Source organism: Hippopotamus amphibius, chromosome 3 (genome assembly GCF_030028045.1).
Source record: "Hippopotamus amphibius kiboko isolate mHipAmp2 chromosome 3, mHipAmp2.hap2, whole genome shotgun sequence".
In the NCBI taxonomy this organism is placed as follows: Eukaryota; Metazoa; Chordata; class Mammalia; order Artiodactyla; family Hippopotamidae; genus Hippopotamus; species Hippopotamus amphibius.
Window position 1 is genome coordinate 73,171,163 of NC_080188.1, and position 22,196 is coordinate 73,193,358.

At 44.0% G+C, this 22,196-nt stretch overlaps 1 protein-coding gene and 1 pseudogene across 1 annotated transcript in view; one reads left to right on the top strand and one right to left on the bottom strand.

Moving 5' to 3' along the window:
• The window catches only part of RNF150 (ring finger protein 150), a 254,113-nt gene extending 242,021 nt beyond the window's left edge, over positions 1-12,092 (bottom strand). The window contains exon 1 of the mRNA XM_057727310.1: positions 11,591-12,092. Coding sequence (XP_057583293.1) covers positions 11,591-12,092 — 502 coding nt within the window. The remainder of the gene's footprint in view (positions 1-11,590) is intronic.
• Positions 12,093-16,809: 4,717 nt separating this feature from the next.
• Positions 16,810-19,095, top strand: LOC130848468 (BTB/POZ domain-containing protein 10-like; annotated as a pseudogene).
• The last annotated feature ends 3,101 nt before the right edge of the window (positions 19,096-22,196 follow it).

Here is a 22,196-nt window from a genome sequence, read left to right on the forward strand (position 1 = left end):
CAAAAATAAGGGAGGGTAAGGGAAGAAAGGATACGTGGCAGGTAAAATTTTTTAACGTGGCTGGGGAAAACTCTGACGAAGGGGCAACTGAGCAGAGTCAGGAATGCTATGGAGAGGTGAGCCAGGTGAGTATCTGGGGGAAATCTGCAAAAATTGAGGGTGGTGCCTGGTAACTCTCCCTGTTCACACGAGTAAGAAAACCTCATGATTTTATAATTACATTTGCTGGAAGATAGTTTCCTCGGGGTACAGGTGGCATAAAAGCAAGCTGAATTTTAAAAATGAGTTGGTTAAATAAGGAAGGAATAGATAAATGTCTACCAGGTATTCCTGTTAGGGAGTCATTCTCACACATTTCAGATGCATAAAGAGATGTCTGCTGTGTGAATAGTAATTCTATCCAAAAAGCTGGGGGGAAGAGGGTTCCAAAGGCCCTGAGGTGGCGGCCAGTTTGGTGTATTTGAGGACCATCAAGGAGACAAGAGGGGCTGGGGAAGGATGAGAGGAAGCTTGGTTGAAAAAGAGGTGGACAGGAGGCAGGGGCCAAATCGGGTCACACCCTGGGGGCGACAGCAAGAACTGTGACTTGGTTCCAAGTATGATGAGAAGCCCCTGGAATATTTAAGCAGAGGAGCGATGTCCTTTGATAGTTTTAAAAAGTTCGTTCTCTCTGCTGTGCGGGGAACAGATTGCAGGGGCGGGAAGGGGAGCTGGACAGCGGCTGGAGGTGACAGCAGCAGTCCAGGCAGAGGTGATGATGGCCGGGACTCAGTGGGTGATGATAAAGGTGGTAAGATGTAGTCCAACTCTGAATATGTTTCTTTCACCAACAGAGTGAACATGTATTCGTTGCTCAGAGCTGCCCCTTTGTTGCATCATGTAGTGTAAGAGTTCACGACAGCTCTGATGGGCATGCGTGAGGCTGATTTGACAGGTGGGGGCTTAGGTTAATCATGTAGTTCCTGAGCTTCCAGGCCCTCCCTGCCCAGCATGACCCCGGTCTTGAAGGCTCCTGTATAGGAGAATGGTGGAATCTCACTCTTACCAACTCAATGACGTCAAACTTCTGTCTTGAGCCCCATGCTGCTTTACATCTCCCTGACAACTGACTCAGGTCAATTGGGTACCAGAATCACCTTTTGTACCACCACCCTATACTGCCCCCCAAACTGGGTAATGACAACTTTGATGGGTAAAATGGGGTCCTCCCTGCTTGGGAAAAATGCCATGGTATTGCCACCTCTTCTGCCAGAGGCCAACAAACAAGATAACGATTTAGCTAAATCATCGATTTAGCGCATCAATGAAATTTTCATCCAACGTGATGAAAACATCTCATCATTTCTGACTCATTACTGACTCTCTGACTGTTTTACTGTTTGTGTGCTTTCCTCCACGTGCCATGTTTGCTGTTTGTCTTCGTGCTGGTCTTCAAAATCTGGTGATTATTAGTGAGTCAGTAATTCATGTCTTGAGGGAATACTTAACTGCACATACTATCCATTTTAATCACTACAGTTAATACATTTTAAAAGTCTTTTTCTCATGTAGCATTTTGATATCGTCAAAGGAAAATGCACTATTTCTTTAAATAAGTAAAGAACCACGGGGTAGAAGAACCAGAGGAAGACTCTCCAATCACCCGGTGTGGTGGCTGTCAACCCTGGCAGCACATCAGAATCCTCTGGAGAGTCCCCTCCCTCCCGCCACCAGGCAAATTACGTCGGAATCTCTGCAGGGAGGACCTGGGAGTCTGTAACTTTTAAACTCCCCAGATGATTCTAATGTGCAACCAGGATGATGTAGCTGATCTAAACCATGATCCCCTCCAGGAGCCTCCTACTTACCATTTTCAAAGGAAAGAAAACCAAATGAAAGACACCCAGAGCAGGGAAGTGACTTGCCCACGCTAAAGCCAATTTGAGGCAGAACCACAACTGAAACCCACGTTTCCTAATTCCCTGTTCAATTTGCACTTAGCCCCAAAACACAGAAGAATGGAAGGGAACGGGGGGCGGGGGGAGGGGTTCACCAATTGCAATCCTGGGGGTTCTATCATGGGGGTTTTTTTTCCTCTTTTGATTCTCCACCTTCTGTGTCCTTCCCAGGCTGCCAAACTAATCTAGCTCCACGCAAAGTGACGCAGAAAGCTGTGCTAGGACCCTGCAACAGCACCGTCAATCCAACAGATCTTTCTTTCTCATTGGAAAGCCATACTAGGGAGTGCGCATATAACTGAAGACATCCCTAAATGGGCTTCAAAAACAAACCAAAACAAAAAAAAAACAGAAAAACTCTGCTCTACAGCTACACATGAATAGCCTTGGACTTACTAGTGCCATATTCAAGAACTTGACCTAAGAAGGTAATCATGGATATGCACCCATTTTTAGGCACATAAAGATGTTTACAGCAGCACTGTTTATATGTAGGGGAAAAGTAGAAACATCAAAGAAGTTTCAGCATGCACCTTTAAATTTTAAAAAGTTACAAAAACATATGCAATATATTCCCAGTTTGGTAAAAGTAAATATGTAACCACAGAATGAAAAAAAAAACACTAGAGTGAGTGAGTGGTTAAGTGATTGAGGTTATCTTCCTCTCTTTTCAAATGTCGCATATTTTCAAAATTTTCTATAAGGCATAGGTCTTTCATTTTAAAATATATACACACATACACATATATGTCAAAACTACAGGACAATAAACATATGCACAGAATCGTATTTGGTCACAAAATTTTTGGATACTCTGTTTCCTTCTGCTTCTTACTGGTGTGTCTTTTTTCTCCTGAGATGAAGGGCATGAACCAGGCACCCACTTCAGGTCACATTCTACAAGATGACTCATTTATTTTAACGGGAGACTCAAATTAGAATCTCCCTGACCTCACTTTTATGTAAATCGAAAGCTAAGAAAAAAATTTTAGTGTCATAGAATATTTTTTCATGAAATTAGAGACTAACATGCTAATGTAGTTCACCAGTCTTAATTTAACAGATCTTAAGATTTACTGAGCACTTTCCACGCACCAGGGACCATTCTAGGCTTTGGGAACTTTTAGACATTTTTTATTCATTATTCATACATTTTATTTTATAAAAGCCTTGCTTCTTGTGGCCCTTATGTTCTGGCGGGAGGAGACATGCTACGGATAAGTAAAATGAGGTAGGGAGAAGGGCAGGGTGTGCTGGGGATGGGAAGGGGGAGGGATGCTGCTATCCAAACAGAGTGCCTTAGTGATGAGATCATGGAGAAGGGACCTAGAGAGGCAATCAGTCTTGAGCACCTGGGAGGAAGAACATTCCAAACACCTTGGTAAATAAAGGAGAAAACACCTTGACAAATAAAGGGGGAAACACCTTTTCTCTTCCACTATTCTTTGGGTTATCTGGAATTACATGTAGGTGTAGGCAGTTCATGGCTACAGAATGGCCAGGTGAATATCTTCTGTAGGAAATGGGGACCAGGGAAAAGAAATACTTATGGGGGAAAAAGGCATTTGCATATGTACACTGACAATACCTCTGGAAAACCTCAAATGTCTGCCTAGTGCTTACGTGGACTGTGTGTGAAAAAAACCATTTATGATGGAGAGATAACAGGCTGAACTGGTTAAGAAAGAAAACATTTCCTGGATCTTACCTAATATATGAGCTCTTTATATATCTCTTCCTGGAAAGAACAATGAATAAGCCGTATATTTAAAGCAAAAATACTTTTTTTTCAAATCTCTATCATGAAATATATATTCATACATTGAATATGGAAAAGCCTAACAATCCAATACATAAGCTTTAATTTTATGGCAAATGGTGCTTATTTCTTAGTGAAACAGATTTTCTAAATACCACTATATCATGGAATAGAAAAGATTTTTTTAAAAAAATGATACTTGTAGAAACCAATTTATACCCAATGCTTTTGAAGCAGTAAAAGAAAAATTTCCTCTCATATAGAAAAATAAAAGAACTAGATCTAATCCTAGTCATTAATATTTTTACTTCAATCTATAAAGCACATTTATCCCATCACAAGTCAAACTGCCAAGTGATTAACCCCTCAAAATTTAAAATAAAAGATCATAGTATACCTATAGACAAGGTTTTCATTTAATAGAACCACCATAATTTCAGCTTAGTAGAAGAATAATCACACAGCATAAGGCAGCCTTGTTTCTCTGGATTTTATATTATCAATGAAATCCTCCAGAGCTGAGATAAAATGAAAGTCAAATCCTATTCAGGTTAATTCAAATTTAGTATCTCTCAATTTATATGATCAAATACACAGAATTTCAGCATCACTTCAGTCACTCAGTAGTAACTAAAGGTCCTCCTCTGAGTATATACAAAATGAAGCATCTCTTCTGGGGATAAATTGAAGACTTTCAGGGGATATCAAAATATTAAGTTCTTTATATACCAAATTTCATGTCCAAAAATACAACAATAATGGTCAAGGTCTTCCTTTTTAAAAGTTGAGACTGGCTTCTAAACAAATTAATATTGCGTTAGAAACATCATCTGTCCTTCCTAAAAATCTAGATGAATGAGTTACAGAGTCCTGGGTTCTTTCTGAACCTTTCCTGATTTCATGGTCATAAAATTCCTGCCTTTTTGAGAAGCCAGGGGATTTTAAAGAACAGAGGCATCAGGAGAGATGAGGATGGGTTTCTCACTAAAGATTAGAAGATAAAGGAAGAATCCCTTCTAAATCCCCAGATACGTATTTCTATGATCTGAAATGAGTAAACTAACCATACAGTTTCTTGAAATGCCCAGACCATACTGACTTACATTGCCAACAATGTTATTTAACACTGAAGCTAAATGATGGCTTTTAATAACAGAATCTGGAATTCCTGGCTATTGGATATCTGCCTGCCAGTAGAGACACAGGTGAAGAGGTGCAGTTTAGTGCCAAATAAATAAACAAATACGAAGTGAGGCGGGTGAGATTGCTTTAGCCTGGGAGGTTAAGACCAAGCATAAATGATAAGTTTTCTATATGTATCTTAAGAGGGAAATGGAATGGAAACTGAGGCTGTTGTTAAGAAATGTTTCTTAAATATCTAAAGGATAGACAATCACTGGCTCCCGGGCTTGCGAAAGCCCTTCAGTCATCACCCATCAGAACTCTGTACATAAACCCTATGTTCAGTTTCCATCTGAATGCAAGAGAAAGCTTTACCTCCCAAGAAAACCTCTTCCATCTCTCAACAGTTCTAACTTCATGAGTTTTTTCCCTTTACTAAACCAAGGCTGCTTTCTGTAACTTCTCTTCACTAACCCTAGTTTGACATAAAGCTGAGGCTCCAAATACATAAGCCTCAGGGTTGAGGCCAGGGGCACGTAAGAGCAGAGCAAGCCAAGAGCCAGGCCATAAGCAGTGACGGGCTTTGGGCCAGGAAATGGGCACACTGTTCATCTAAACGGCCAGCCACTGCTCTGCAGGGACACGGGCCCCTGTCGTCACATTTTCTCATGAGAAGCTAGACATTTGAATTTCAGTAAAAATATCCCAGGTTTTGAATATATAAGGAATAAACTGTGGAGTTCAAACAGCTCTTAGAGTTCAACTAACTCAGACCTCTCATTTCATAAGTGAGAAAACCGAGGCCCAGTATAGAAAGTGACTGACCAAAGCCAAATGGTTAATCAGAGGTCGGTCTGGAGGAGGGCAGTCCCAAACATAAGATCCCATCTCTCCTGTCACAAAAATGCAGTCTAAAGGCAATGTACATTTGACTGATGGATGTGCTGAAGTATTTTGAAATGGGCAGCAGCTTTAGATTACTTCCTGTTTCCATGATGAAGTCATCACTGTGCACAGCTAGTTTGTATAGTATCCTCTCAAGCTGAGCAGCTACAAGCACACATTCAAGAGACAGACTGCTCAGGTTTGCAAGCCCAGTTTTCCATAAGGTTTCCATCAGGTTTCCATCACGTCCTACTTGCATGACCAAGTCACTTCCCTGTCTAAGCCTCAGTTTCCTGGTCAGTGAAAGAGCGCTAATAACAGTACGTATTGCTCAGTGTTATTGTGAGAATTAAATGAACTAATACACAAAGTGCTTACAACACTCTTGACACAGAGTAGGCACCGTACAGGCAGTATTATTACTGCCCAAAGAGAGGGTTACCATATGCTGAAGAGAGGTAAACATATTATGTAAAGGAAAACATAAAACAAAACTGCACAAAAATAGTCTAAAAAAAAATGAGTCCTGCAAAAAAAAAAAAAAAAAAAAACATTCTAGCAGCTAGTTCCCTTACAGAGGTTAAGGCAAAGGTAGACTTCAGCAATTAAAGTGAATGTAACATGAACCCATGAATTAGAATCTTAGCACCCACCCACACAGGAAAGAGCCTCAGTAAATCTCCTACGTTTTCTCCTCCAATCTTAGAACAAATGAGATACATCCCATGCTGGGCTCCTCCTCACCAAGGGCTGAGCTTATTTTCTGGATAGTAACTGCAACCATCTCCTCCCTCCCTCCATCTCTAAATTACTATTAGGAACCCAGTCTCTCAAAAGTTTTTCCTAGATGACTAGATGTTTAGTTTTCTCCTTTCCCTTTAACTATGTACTAGCAACAGACAAAAAGATAACAAACACTCTCTTCAAAAAAGTTAAAAAGAAAATGCATCATTTCTTCAACATCATAACTCAGACTCAACACCTCCACACACAGATCTACCATGTTCATCATATAAATATATATAAACCACATATAGAGGCAGCTCATATCGCTCTGATGAGATTTCAATTTAAGCCAAGAGAAAGCACAAATGCCACAGGAGAATCCTCAAACGCTCACCAGCCATCAGAGGAAGCTGGGACACCCTGTTGCAAATCACAGAAACCACAAAGAGAAATTGGCAAGACGGCTGTGGCCTCTAAAGCAGGAGAGGGTGGATACAGAGCTCTTTCCTAAGGCTGCCAGGGCCTCGGTGAGCTGCCCGGGTCTGGTGATCCACGCAGTGGCTCCTGTGTGTCACCACACACAACGCCGATAAGGATTAGCAGGTATTGACGGCTATGTGCCAGCTACAGACGCAAGCACTAGACAGGTATGAACTCACTTAATTCTCATACCAACCAAGGCTCCCCCATTTCACAAATGAGGAAACTGAGGTCCTGAGAAGTTGAGTAACTTGCTCAAAGGGTCACAGCGAGAAAGGAGCAGAGCCAGCACACAAACTCAAGGGGTTGGCGAGAAGCTACCCTAATCTACCGCTTCCCAAAACTGTCTTTAGAAATGGCTTGTATCACTTCCCTCGGAGTGAACACTTCAAGGTTCACCGGCATCTGACCAGCTCCGAGGAGATCATTTGGATCTGGCTGCCTCGACCTGTACCTGGAAGTACACTTCTGGGGCTCTCATGTGGAGGCTGGATTCCTACATAGCTTTTTACTCAAGCTCTCCTGCTGCTCTTTCACAAAGCCAACCTGGGACGAAGTTCTCTAAAGCGCTAAAGATGCAGTTCTTCACATTCTTTTAGAGGGGATATATAAAGTCTCTGGTCCATGAGCTTTTTTTTCTCTTCCCAATTGGAAGAGGTAGATTGCTTTTCTCTATTAATTTCCTTTCTTCTTTAAGACAAAATGTATTTGAGCTGAAAAAAACACATAATGGCAAGCAAGGGGGAAAGGAAGAAAAGGAAAAGCAGAGAAAATTAAGATTATTTTAAAAAGTAACTGCTCGTCATCAGGGAAATGGAAATGAAAATGTCAATGAAGATACCACTTCACAACCACTGGGATGGCCAAAATCAAAGACAGATAACCAGTGTTGATGAGGATTTGGAGAAATTGGAACCCTCCCGCACTGCTGGTGGGAATGTGAAATGGTGTGTTTCTCTGGAAAACAATCACGCAGTTCCTCAAAAGGTTAGACTATACAGTTGCCATATACGACACAGAAATTTCACTCCTGGCTATATACCCAAAAGAAATGTCCACACACAAACTTGTACATGAATGTTCACAGCAGAATTATGAACAATAACCAAAAAGTGGAAAGAACCTGTGTCCGTTAATTAATTTTTACTATGTGGTACATACATACAATGAAATACTATTTGGCAACAAAAAGGAATGTAGTATTGGGCTTCCCTGGTAGCATGCTGCTTAAGAATCCGCCTGCCAATGCAGGGGACATGGGTTTGATCCCTGGTCCGGGAAGATCCCACATGCCGTGAAACAACTAAGCCTGTGCACCACGACTACTAAGCCTGCGCTTTCAGAGCCCGCGAGCCACAACTATTGAGCCTGCTTGCCATGACTACTGAAGCCCGAGCGCCTAGAGCCCGTGCTCCTCAGCAAGAGACGCCACCACATTGAGAAGCCCGTGCACCGCAACGAAGAGCAGCCCCCACTTTCTGCTACTACAGAAAGCCTGCGCGCAGCAACGAAGACCCAACACAGCCAATAAATAAAAATTAATTAGTTAATTTAAAAAAAGACTTTTTAAAAAAAGGAGGAATGTAGTATTGATACACGCTACAGCACTGATAGACCTTGAAAACATTATGCTAATAATAGAGGCCAGTCACAGAAAAACACATATTACTTGATTCCAGCTATATGAAATGTCCAGAACAGGCAAACAGAGACAGAAAGGAGATTAGTGGTTAACTAGGGCTGGGATATTGGAGAGTAATGAGAAGTAACTATGAACACACACCGGGTTTCTTATCAGAACCAGCGGTGAGGGTCCTCGACTCTTGTCTGTAGGGTAAAAGCCATTAAATTGTACACTTTGAATAAGTGAATTGTGTGATATGTGAACTCTCTCTCAATAAAGTGGCCATATTTTTAAAGAGAGTTTTAAAAACTGGTTACAAACTAAAGCTACTAGTCTATCCCAGGATAATCTGTGTCTTTGTAAATGAGAAACCATAATTGCAGAAGTGTCAGAAACCCAAAATCAGAGGCAGGAAAGGAAAAATCAGAAAGAAAGGCTCTATGGAAAGAGGAAGGGGAAATGATTTTTATTTAACTGAATTTCAAGATAGTGGGTGTGTTGGGGTCACATCACCCCAAATGCATAGGTATTACATGATGGGTTGCGTAACACTAAATTCAGATTTTTTTTCCCCCTCACCTGAAAGCCATCAGTACCGAAAATAAAGGATCTAGAGGAGAGGTAAAATTTTTTAAAAATGCAAAGGCTGATGTTCACTTTTTGGAGACTGAAGTAAAACATTCACAAATGTAAGGATCCTCTGGTATAGTGCATCCCGTGTTCACAAAAGAATATTTGATTAGCGTCTAAAATATAGATTACATCTAAAACAGATAAATTTGCATCAGAATTCTAAATTCAGCTAGAAAAAGTAAACCCTTCACATTCTAGAGCTAAGCGTAACACACTGACAGCCAGACCAGTGCTGGCACTGGTTCAGATTCAGGCAGAAAAAGTTAAATTGAAAGCTTCGCCAAGCTACCCGGTCATGGCTCTCCTTATAAATGAGACTTCAGCAGAAATCAATGCAATCTCTGACTAAAGTGAATCCAGTCTGCTAATGTGGCAGTACATCAATTGATAATATGGAAGCCTCATGGCTATTAGCAGATACAATGTTGACATATTTTTGGAAACAGAACAGTTAGACAGTAGAGAATTTCCTTGACATTTTTTAGTCTAACTTTCAAACTATTACCAAGTCCTTTATTTATTCCCACTACTTCTTAGTCAAGCATCATTTGTGTGGAAAATCAGCTCACTGTGTCCTTTAAAAACAGGCGAGCCATTAATTGATCCAATGTGTTGGCAGTTCTTTTTAGACAGGAGCAAATGATGCCTCTTAACTTTGTGTTGGAAGCTGCAGAGTTTGATTTCATGTATATGCAAAAAGAAACATTTAAAAGATCCTGCAAAGTCAGCTAACAATCTTCTTGGAGTTTAAAGAACGACAATGACAAAAACAACAAAAATCCTTCCTTCACGCTCTCCCCATTCAGGTTTAGTTATTAAATATGTTTTCAAAGATCCTTTACATGACTTAAAATGTTCTTCCATAGTCCTTCAAATCCTTAAATATCATAAAGTTTACGTAGTGCTCTTATGGTTTAAGGTCAGAGTACCATCTCTTCACCAACAAAACTGCTGAGCTCAAGAAAGTATAACAAATGTCCCTCAATGCTCTATCCTAAATTTTCTAAGAAGTTAACTACCCTTTCCTCTCTTCATTAATGAATGTACTGCATTATTTTTGGCCCCCGTGTTAGAAGCATTGAACTTTTTCCAGCCCAGCTGTTCCCATAAGTTCCTTGTCTGAAACAGCTGGTGATGACTACCAGGGGCAAACTCCACTGTATTTTTCCCTAATAGGTGACATGAGCTCTGGGAATGAAAACTTGGCCCCAAAGAATGCACCCCCCCCCCCCCCCGCAATGTGGCCAAAGCTTGGCACTCCATTTCAGTAGCATAACTGTTTATATTCTTTAAAAGCCAGATTTTAATAATGTTTTTGATTGCGTGACTCCAGTCAGAAAATGCATCTGTCACTTCCACTCCCTCCTTCTTCCTCCGGATACCACAGCCTCAAACCCAGCAACCCCTGTGGGGAAGGAGGGCAAGTTTCTCCCGGCGCAAAAAAACAAGAAGTAACCCTGGACTCAAGGAGGCGAGGGTGCTAAAAGGAGCTGCTTTTACTCACAAGCCTGGAGAGGACTTTGTTGCTCCTACCATGGAAGCACTGTTATGTCAGGCACACGGGGAAATCGCGAGAGTTTTAGGGCAGTCGTGGATTTCTAGTCCTGGCACCTTGCGATCATCACGAAGAGCTTATTCTTTCTATCCTGAAATCTCCTTCTCGCCATAAAGAAAACCTTCAGCATATTTAACCTCCCAATCGGGCAAAGGATAATACAATACTGGAAAAGCAGGCATAACTTTATGGCCACCATGCTCGTGTTGGCTTATTATTTACCATCGTGCCCGCCCGGCAGCTTCTCCGGATGACAGCTTGGCAGAGCACAGGATTTTCAGTATTATTTATGATGTGCGTCAAACCCGCGGGTGGCGAGGGGGGTGCTCTTAATCTCCCACGAAGAGCTGAAACCCGACTTGAGCAAGTTGGTGGTGGCAAGCGCCAGCCCCAGTAACCCTACCCACCTCCTGATACACAAACGCCGCCATCAGGAGTATACCTGATGCTCACACTCAAGTGCAGAGCTGCGTTATCAGATCTCCTGATTCCAAACAGGTGCGGGGCCAGGTCACTTGCCAAGAACAACATCCGAGCCCCGCACCGCGCCACCCCCCCCCCCCGCCCCCACCTTCCAGACCCTCTTCCGAAAAGTTAGTCCCGCTCGGCCAACCCTCGTCCGAGTGGCGCTCTGCTAAGCGGAACCCACTCGCTGGTCCCCCCAATGCAGTTAGTCCTCTCTTCTTTGTAAACCCTACGAAGTGACGCAGAGCAAAACTTAGTACGTCCAGGGAAGAGACGCTTCTTTCTCTTCTTTCTCAAAGCACAGACTTCCCAGAAAGGAGCTAGGAGGCAGGCGCTGGATCCTTCTCGCTGCCTCCATCCTCCCCTGGCTCCCCTCCCCCGCGCCGCGCGCGGGGGCCGCTTACCTGCGTGGGACATGGTGATGGTCTCGTTGGTGTTGGAGCCGACGTTAAAGATGACCACGGCGGAGGCGTTCTGCAGGAACGCGTTCCGGATCTTATCCCTGTACGTGCAGTTGCCCTTGGGGATGAGGGCTATCCAGTTTTTGCCGTGAGCCGGGGCAGTGAACCTGGTGTTGGGGTCGCAGGCCAGGCGGTCGTGGGCCGAACTGGCCATGACCACCTCCCCGCGGGCGTCCTGCTTGGGCGAGTGCTCCCCGTAGCGCCCGCACTCGGTCTTCTCGGTGTGCAGCTCGGCGGTGGTGCCGCCGCCGCCGCCGCCGCCGCCCGCCACCCCGGCCCCGGGGTCCGGCGCGGGCTCGGCGTAGGTGATGTTCACGAAGGCGGTGTACCATTCCTCCTTCTCGGCCACGGTGAAGTCCAGGCAGAGCAGATGCACGAAACAAAAGGAAAGCAGCCATGTTGAGAGAGCCAGGCTGCGGCACGCTTGGATGAGAGACATTGCCATCTTTATCCGCCGGGGCCCCCTCCCCGCCCCCCGCACGCTCCCCCCCGTGCCGTCCCTCCTCCCCAGCCCCGGCCAACCCCGGGCCGGCCGCTCGTCCTCCTCCTCCTCCTCCTGCTGCTCACTCCCGGGCCCGAGGGGCCGCGGCTGGGACGCGCAGCCGCCGCGGGGAGCGGATTCCGAGCGAGCGGGTGGCGCCGGCCCCTTCCCCTTTCAGCCGGAGCGAGGCGGCTGCATCTCGCTTCGCGGGCGCCGGAGGGGCGCGGGCGGAGGGGGCGCGCGGGGCTTGCGGCGGAGTCCGGCTGCCGAGCGTCCTGCTCCTTCGCCCGGCTTCTCCTTCTCTCATAGGGGTGACGGGGGGCCCGACAGCCGCGGCGGCGGCGGCTCGAAGCCCGGCTTGCCGGCGAGGTGTGCGGGCCGCCGTCGCCGAGCGCTGGGACGAGCGGGTCCGGCTGCGGGCGCGGCGGCCGCCACTGCTGCGCGCCGGGTCCCCTGGGCTGCGGGCGCCCGGCTCCTCGCTGACTGCGCCCGGCGCACGCTTGCCGCGGGAGGGGCCGGCTCAGGGGTAGCGGGAGCAGGCCGGCAGAGAAGAGTACGCGGGTGTGTGTGTGTGTGTGTGTGTGTCTAATGTGTGCGTGCAAGGAGGAGCTTAGTGTGATGTCAAAGATTCTAGGCTTCTCTTACCACGCTCCCTCCAGCTCTCTTTATGGGCAGCAGCGACCCCTGCCGGGTCTCAAATTCAACCCAGTCTGCGACTTGGTCCAGGTGGCGGCAAGAGGGGAAGCCACCCCTTGACCTGTGAGGAGACAACTTCCTGCGTCTTAAATGTAGAGAAATGTGTGTCTCTCTCATGTGCAACTTTCCCATTTGTAGGAGGAACTGCAGTCAACTCCCTAATTACCCATCCTAGGGCCAACGGGTAAGGTTAGCTGGCAGCGGGGTCCTTTGAACACTACGCCTCGAATATCTGGGGCAGTGACTCTCAAATTTAAATGTACATTACCATCACCCAGGGGGTGTTAAAACTCAGACTGATGGCCACTGCTGCAGAGTTTCTCATTCAGTACATGTGAGGTGGGTTATTGCTTTTCTAACAAGTTCCCAGGTCATGCTGTTGCTGCTGGTCTAGGGACCACTCTATTAGCATAAGCGCAGACATGGGCTTCTTTCTTACCATCTGGCAGCAAACATGTGACATGGCTTTCCTATAGTTTGTTTTCTAACTCTGTAAGAAAAGAAATTGGGAGAGCTATTTCTTCAATGTGTTTATTCTGGTTGTCATGACGGGTAGCAGAGGACTTAGAGGATCTCTAGGCAAGGTTGTTATCTTTTCACACCAAGTTTTCTTGGCTTGAGATACCCGTCAAGTCTCGAAAGCAATTTGTGTGATGGTTCTTAATCACGCATCTTGTACTTCCCAACTGGCACTCTTTCAGAGAACTCAGGACCCATTCATGATGAAAACAAAAGTAAGTCCACCTTTTCCCCAGGACCTTACCATGTTTACAGAAATCTGTTAATGGCTGTCCATTAGTACAACTGTTCTTTTTCCAGGAGCAGTATGAACAGCTGGTGGCTGTTAGGGGAGAGCAAAGAATCCCTGCTATACCCAAATTAGAAGCAGGCACAAGAAGAACTACTTAGAAGAATTTGTCTCTATGGTATTGGATGTGCTGGGTTTGTGTGTTTCCCTAACTTATTCATTTTAGAAAATAGGCTTCTAGGCAATCGGGACAGTGCTTTTTATAGTGCCTAATGCCAAAAAGGCAAAAGTGAAGAATGCCTGGCTGCTGGTCCCTGAACCACCAGACATCTGAGTCCATTGCCTAAACCCCCCCAGAGAGGATTTGTACAGATGCCTCACAAACCAAATTGGTTCCCATATTTCTCTATCTCTTAGCAATGTTTCTCCAGCCACAAAGCTTAGCGAATCTCTGTCATGAAGAATGTAAAACTACCCCTGCCATTTTTTTCCTTAGAGGAAAAGTTAGAGTCTGAGGAGATGACAGGATCAAGGAGGTAGCATACTGGCTGAGAGATTGATTAATTGCAGGGGCATTGGGCAAATAAGTAAAATATTAAATATAATGGGAGCAAGGTTTCTTAGTGTTGGGGAAGGAATTTCAAATATGGAAGGAAAGAAAGCTATAAATGTTACCAAAGTCAGGTTCAGCTGCTTGCCACTAAAAAGCCAATACCCAAGAGACAAGTGTTGGTTGGAAATGAAATGTTGCTTTATTCAGGAGACCAGCAACCCAGGGAGAAGGTGGACTTGTGTCCAAAAACCAACTCCAAAGATTCCATTTGACCATGAAAGGTTTTAAAGGGAGAATCATTTGGGGAAGGGGTCAGAGTCTTCATCTTCTACTGAGTGCAGACTTTTTTTCTGATTGGTTGGTGGTGAGGTAACAGCTGGTGAGCGGAGTTCCAGGAACAGTGTGCTCAGCTTGAAGTTGCCATCTTCCACCAGGGTAGGGGCCTTAGTTCCTGCAGAAGAACTCAAAGATATTGTTGTATTTATATTCCTTGAGGAAGAACCAGGACCCTGCCCTGTTGCTGCACTGTTGTTTCTTGACTGCTCCTCTTTTGTTTCTGCATCTCCTCCCTTCCTGATAGGCAACTGTTTGAATCTGCCCTTTGGAGCCCAGGGAAGTTCAAGGTGGCTGAATGAAGCCCATTTACTAAAGAAGAAACAGAGGGAAACAGAAAGGATTTGTATCCCGAAGGGCCCCACAGGATCCTGCTCAGCTTTGTAGAGAACCCTGAGGTGCTGGATTGGATTCAAAATGAGTGTGAAATCATTATACATATGCATATATACACCTTAGCTATTTTCATTCAGAGGCCAGAAGCAATGGAGACATCAGGTGGCCAGAAGATCTTGGTTTCTAAGTACCATCCTCCCTTAAATGGGACCAGGGCTGATTCTAGCGCTTGGACTGGGGAAGAACAAAGTGAGCTTGGGATCTCTTGTAGGAAGTGCTCAAAGCATGATGGGAACATGCTGAAAGGACACATGAGCCAGCCGGAAGGAGCTCCCACTGGCCAAATCTGGGATAATGTGAGTATCAAAATAAATACTGATAGTAACTGATTACAACCTATTGGATAAAACAGGAATCCATGAACCCATGCTAATATAAATGAATAAACAAATAATGATGGAATAAATAAATAAGTGGAAAAAAAAGGGAGAGCTGTTCCTTATGGAATAATGCCAACTAATAAGATTGATGGAAATAGTAAGTCACCATCTGGCAGTGTTGATTGATTCTGGCAGGACTCCTTAGGGAATGCTAAAGCTGGTGGTTGGGTGTTTGATATGAAGCAGGATGTCAGCTTAGTCTTAAAGTTTCTCCTGAAAAATACTTATTGATCAAGTGGGGAATTTATTGGAAAGAATCTGGAAGACACCAAATTGACCAGATGATCAGGATGAGCATCACCAGGAAGGGGCTGAGTCACATCACGTGCCTCCTGATGTGAGGTGCTGAGCAGAGCACAACCTCTTTTCTGTTGCATTCCTGCTAGGAATGTATGGCCTGAGTCTGGACGTGGAGAAACATTGGATGGACCCAGGGTCAGAAGCATCTTACACAATAACAGGTTTGTATCCTTTAAAACTCTCAACCTCATGAGAGACAGAGAAAGATAGAAAAACCAATTGATCCAAATTGAATGAGACTTAAGAGCCATGACAATTAAATGCAACAAACAGTTCTGGATTGGCTACTGGACCAGATAGGAAAAGCGAACAGTTGGCAAAATTGAATGAGGTCTCTGGATTGGATGGTAGTGCCTTATAAACCCTGATTACCTGATTTGAATGTTTGTATTGTAGCTACGTAGAAGCGTGTCCTTATGTGGGGAATATGTAAGCTGAAGTATTTAGTAGTGACGAGGCATTCTGTCTGCACCTTGCTCTTAAATGGTTCAGAAAAGAATAATAATAATCTCTAAGATCTTGATTTCCACTAGCCACTATTTCAGAGAAGCTGAAATCCAAGTCATGATAAAATAAAAAATCCATGTGGGAGGTGGGTCTTAATTTGTTTCCAAGCTTGTGCCTGTGACTCTCCTCTAGCACAATGCTCCTATTTTCCAGTAGTGCTACTTGAACCACTGAACTGGGTATCCAATAGGGACTCAAACAGATAAGGTTCATAGAATTTACATTTGGGGGTGGGAGAAACAGATGAATTTTAGGTTGTAGATTATGTCAGGCAATAACAAGTACTATGAAGAAAAAGGCAGCAGAGTGAGGGAGGGTGACCTATTTTATATAAGGTGCTATTTTACATCAGTGTCAACTGCCCTGATGAGGTGAACTGTGAGCAGCATTCTGAAAGAAGTGAGGGATCCATGTGTGTATGGGGAAGAGGGGGGGGTGCTGCTTGTACTAGAAAGAGGGCACCGTAAACGCAATGACCGTGAAGGGAGATTGTATTTGATGTCCTTGGAGAATGGCAAAGAAACCACTGAGGATGGAAAGGAGTGAGAGAAAGAGTGAAGGAGATGCGATCAGAGAGATGAGAGGAAGTTTAACTCTTTGGATTTTATTCTGAGTGACAGGAAAAACTTTTGGAGAGTTTGAAGCAGGGAAATGACATAATCTGACATGCAGACTATGCATGTTTAAAAGTTTATTCTGACTGTATTGGACCCAGTGTGGAAGCAAGGAGAATAAACAGGAGCTATAACCATAATTTGGAAACAGAGGATGGTGACTTATGCCAAGAAGGTGGCAATGAACATGGTGAGAAGTGATTGGATCCTTGAATGTATTTTGAAGATGGAGCAGACAGTATTCTCTGGTGCATTTGAAATGGGGTATGAAAGAGAGAATTCTAGAAGGACTCTACAGTTTGAAGCCTAAGCAACTAGCAGAATGGAGTGGTCATTTTCTGAGATGAGGGAGATTGCAGGTGGAGCTGGTTAGAATAAGAATCTAGAGTTTGGAGGGGCTTCCCTGGTGGTCTAGTGGTTAGGACTCTACGTCCATTCCAGGGGACATGGGTTTGATCCCTGGTCAGGGATCCCTCAAGCCGCATGGTGTGGCCAAAAAAACAAAAACAAACAAACAAAAAAAACTAGAGTTTTGAATATGTGAAATTCAAGGTGCCTAGAGATCTCCAAATGGCAAATTCATGTAATTTGCCTCAGCATAGAATTCCAGAAGGAAGCTTATTGGATCAAAGCACATGAACAGTTTTCAAGTTATTGATACATATTTCGGATGGTCAGATTGCTTTTCCAAAGCTTGCTTCACTTAATATCCCATACCCCAGAGTAAAGTGAGCTCCCTGAAGTATTTGCTTTTGAAATATCACCAGAAGAGAAGAGAAGCAGCCTAGGAGCTGGCCTGCTACCTGCTGGGGCGGCTTTTGTAGCCGCAGCCGCTGGAGTGGCCCCAGAGGTATCCAGTTGGGGAAGAAGCGGAGGTGTTGCGGTCCCCGGCCTGTGCCTGGACACTCAAGGGGGACTACAGTACTCCCTCACGTGTTGCTAAAGCAGTTGTCGACCACACCGAAATGAGTCTACATAGTGCTAGCGGGGGACACAGGAGATCAAGAGATAGACGAAGGTCAGGTGACAGATCACAAGATTCATCTCATGAAAGAACAGACTCTCAGTTTACTCCTTGTATTAGAAATGTTACTTCTCCAACACCATGTTGAACGTGAAAAAGATCACAGTTCCTGTCGTCCAAGCAGTCCTCGTCCTCAAAAAACATCTCCAAATGGTTCCAGTAGCAGTACTGGGAACAGCAGCAGAAACAGTAGTCAGACAAGTTCAGATGGTAGCTGTAAGACATCTGGGGAAAGGGTGTTTGTGTATGAAAATACAAAAGAAGGAGTTTGAAATGTAAGAACGTCAGAACGAGTGACACTAATGGTGGGTAACCCTAGATTTGTTGTAGACCCATCCATTTCTACAGCACGGCCAAATACGATGTTGGGCAGGATGTTTGGATCTGGCAGAGAACGTAACTTTACACGTCCCAGTGAGAAGGGAGAGTATGAGCTGGCAGAGGGGATTGGCTCTACTGTGTTTTGAGCTATTCTGGATTACTACAGAACAGGGATAATCCGTTGTCCTGATGGCATATCTATTCCTGAACTGAGAGAAGCATGCGACTATCTTTGTATCTCTTTTGAATATAGTACAATTAAATGTAGAGATCTCAGTGCCCTAATGCATGAGTTATCAAATGATGGCGCTCGTAGACAGGTTGAATTTTACCTGGAAGAAATGACCCTGCCTCTCATGGTAGCTAGTGCCCAGAGTGCGGAATGCGAATGCCGTATAGTGGTGCTTACAGACAATGATGTGATTGATTGGGATGAAGAGTATCCACCACAGATGGGAGGAGAATATTCACAAATTATTTTTTTAAGAACTTGTATTGGATATAATTGACATACAAGAAACTGCATGTATTTAAAGTACACAATTTGATTTTTTCTTATTAGTAATGTATATATGGCAATCCCAATCTCCCAATTCATCCCACCCCAACCCCCTCCTCCTCCACCCCAGCTTTCCCCATTTGGTGTCCATATGTTTGTTCTCACAAATTATTTATAGCACAAAATTATATAGATTTTTCAAGTGCATTGAAAACAGAGATGTGGCCAAGTCCATTTTGAAGGAGAGGGGTCTTAAGAAGATTAGATTGGGAATAGATGATTATCCTGCCTACAAAGAAGAGGTAAACAGAAGGCCTGGGTGCCTCCCAGAAGGGACTTACAACTACGTCCAAAGACACTTTATGCAAATGTCTTGGGAGAAGGAAGAAGGAAAGAGTCGGCATGTCGACTTTCAGTGTGTAAAGAGTAAATCTATCACCAACCTTGCAGCAGCTGCTGCAGACATTCCCCAGGACCAGCTGGTAGTCATGCACCCAACTCTGCAAGCGGATAAGCTGGGTATTCTCCCTATCCATCCCCTTTCTGGCAACAATGACCTTGATCCTGACGCACAGAGTCTGATGCTGTTATGGTGATGTCTCTTGAAACCACGGTGACACTCCACTCTCCTCATCCTGCACTGCAAGGCTACCCTCTCTTCATTGTGAGATGCATAGAACAATGTTTAGGATATTGCAGTGTAGGCTTTTTTAAAGACCAAAGGTAGCTGAATGGGTTTTTAAATGAGTACAACCCTAGCATCTTGAGGTTCCAGTTATATAAATGTATTGGTTTACCAGTAGGTTTGTGAAATTGGTTCTTTGTACGGGGGAGAGTCTTTTTTCACACATCTAGATCTTTTCAGAAGTGGTGGAAATCGGCAGCTGGGGTACTTTCAGTCTAGGTTGATATTCATCACACCCCAGATAAAATGTAGAATATTACATAGTTACACTTTATATATGGTGGTGAAGTGGGACTGTTCAAACCATTTTTATAGTTGTGACACACGGTGTAATTTAAATAAGTGCTCCTATCAAAGTATTCCTTCCGTAAAATGTGTGTAGTTTGCTGCCCATGATGAGTGAAAAATTAGTGTCATTGGGTTTATTTGAGTGATTAGGATGGGATTCAATGCCCATATCTTATCAGTTATCTCCAGTGCATTTTCATCCTTTTCAAGGGAGTCACATGCAGGGAGTATGACCATCAGGTGGTTTACTATCCAGTCTGCCCTACCCTTAATCTGTTCACAGATATTTGTTTACTAATAATTTTTTTTTCGAGTTATGGGATGGGAAAATGAAGTGTTTGCTCTTCATTTACTAAATGATTGTAAACTCATTTTTCATCAAAATAAAACTCTGTTTTTTTTAAAGAAAGAAAGAAAAAGAAAGAAAGAAAGAAAGAAAGAAAGAAAGAAAGAAAGAAAGAAAGAAAGAAAGAAAGAAAGAAAGAAAGAAAGAAAGAAAGAAAGAAAGAAAAGGGAGGGAGGGAGGGAGGGAGGGAGGGAGGGAAGGAAGGAAGGAAGGAAGGAAGAAAGGAAGAAAGGAAGAAAGAAAAATAGATCACCAGAAGATAGCTTAGTGGTAGGGACACTCTCTACCAGCCAAGCAGCCCAGGCCAGATAGAATGAGTAGGTCTCCCTAGGGCTCTTTTGCGTGTGGAGGTATTCTTATTTTCATTAATGGTAGAGGCAGATTTGACTTAAATGCATGCAACATATATGCATCCGAGTCAGAAATAAAGAGCAACCCCAGCAGAGAGTGGCAGGGTCTCATTTCTCCAAATGCCAGCAAATTAGACTTTATGAAGCTCTCAGCCTTGACACTGCTTTGCTTTGGTATTTGCCATTCATGTGCACCACGTGTTCAAAGGGCATTCTACCACAGACTTTGAAAAAATGAATTAAATCATTTGAAAATACAATTCCTCCTACATATACATGTTTTAATGGCTTAATACACATTTAATGAGGAAAAGTTTCAATATACAAGGTTTGATCCATACTGTATTTTTGATTTGATTTGATTGGTTAATTGCAATTTAAAAAAATTGATGCCTACGGACTTCCCTAGTGGCACAGTGGTTAAGAATCTGCCTGCCAATGCCGGAGACATGGATTTGATCCCTGGTCAGGTAAGATCCCACATGCCACCAAGCAACAAAGCCCGTGTGCCACAACTACTAAGCCTGTGCTATAGAGCCCTCGAGCATGCGCCACAACGTGAAGCCACCGCAATAAGAAGCCAGCACACCACAACGAAAAGTAGGCCCTGCTCACTGCAACTAGAGAAAGCCCACATGCAGCAACAAAGACCCAATGCAGCCAAGAAATAAATTAATTAATTAAAAAATTGATGCCTGCTCAATTCTTCAGGGTAGGTCCTTTCTTCACAATAAGCTCCCAAATAACTGTCTCTGTGACTTAAAAGGGGGACAACTTTAAAAAAATATTTTCCACGTGTCTGTAAAGGGGGAAGAATCCTCAAAATATAATAGGGGATTCATATTACCTTACACGCGAGGGCTGGCATTATTATTTAAAAAACCCATTTCCTAAAGAGTAATATCCTATGGTATTTAGTTTCCTAGGCCTGTCCCAACGATGTTTTCGTCTTCCCCATCTTCCGTGTTTGCTTGGAGGGCAGGTGCAGTGCGCTGGGTGGAGTGTGGAGCTTTGGCGGCCGGTGAACCAGACGAGAATCTCTGGTGGTCCGTCTTCACAATGCTGAGCCACAGTTTTCTCTTTACAGCTAGAGTGATTACACTTCCTCCCAGGACTATGGGAAGATCCTAAAGGGCTCATAGAAGAGTGAGATCCCAAGGGAAGTCAGGATAAGAGGAGTAGGAGGGAACAGAGTCTAGAACATTTAAGGTCCAAAGTAATTTTAAAGAAAGTCTGTTCATTTTTGTGTGTATGGTGACCTCGTTTGTGTTACGCCCTGGGTTGGATGCTGAAGAACAGATAGGGGCCCTCCTCTCAAGGAGTTTAGAGTCTAGTTTTACAAACGGGCAGAATCATCCAAGGGAATTGTGAAGGTAGCATGTGGTAGTTTTAAAAACACACATGTACGAAGAATTCAGTGAGAGCAATTAACGCTACACAGAAATAACAAAATATAGGGATAACTGAGTCAGGTTGATTCCGTATCACATTTAGCACAGATAACCTGCAGAGGACTAATCTTGCAGAGCTCCACCTCCAGGACCTGCTGCTCCTGCCGTATTCCAAGCATCTGCTACTAGATCTGGCCCACAGGGGGCATGTGTCAGTGTGTGAATAATTAAAAGTAACAAAGAGATGCAATTGTTAAACACCTAATATGTATGCAGGCACTCTGTGTTCTAAGCACTTTACATAGAATGCCTTATTGAATTCTCAGAATGAGCTTAGTCCCATTACTGGCGTGTCTGAGGTCATGCAACAAGCAAGGGCAGGAGGGGGACTTCTGTTGCTGGATGTCTGACCGGTACTGGAGGACCCCAGGCTATGGTCTTGGGGCTATCCTATTGCCTTGGTATTCTCTTTGTCTTAGATATTCACCATCTTGTTTGTTAACTTGACTCTGATTTGTAACTTTGTTTTGTTTGCCTCTGGCTAACTCCTTTGTCCACTTCAGCTCCCATGAAGTCACTTTTACCTCGCTTGGGCTGTCATAGCCAATTTACCGTGCTACACTAGTGGGCTGTATTG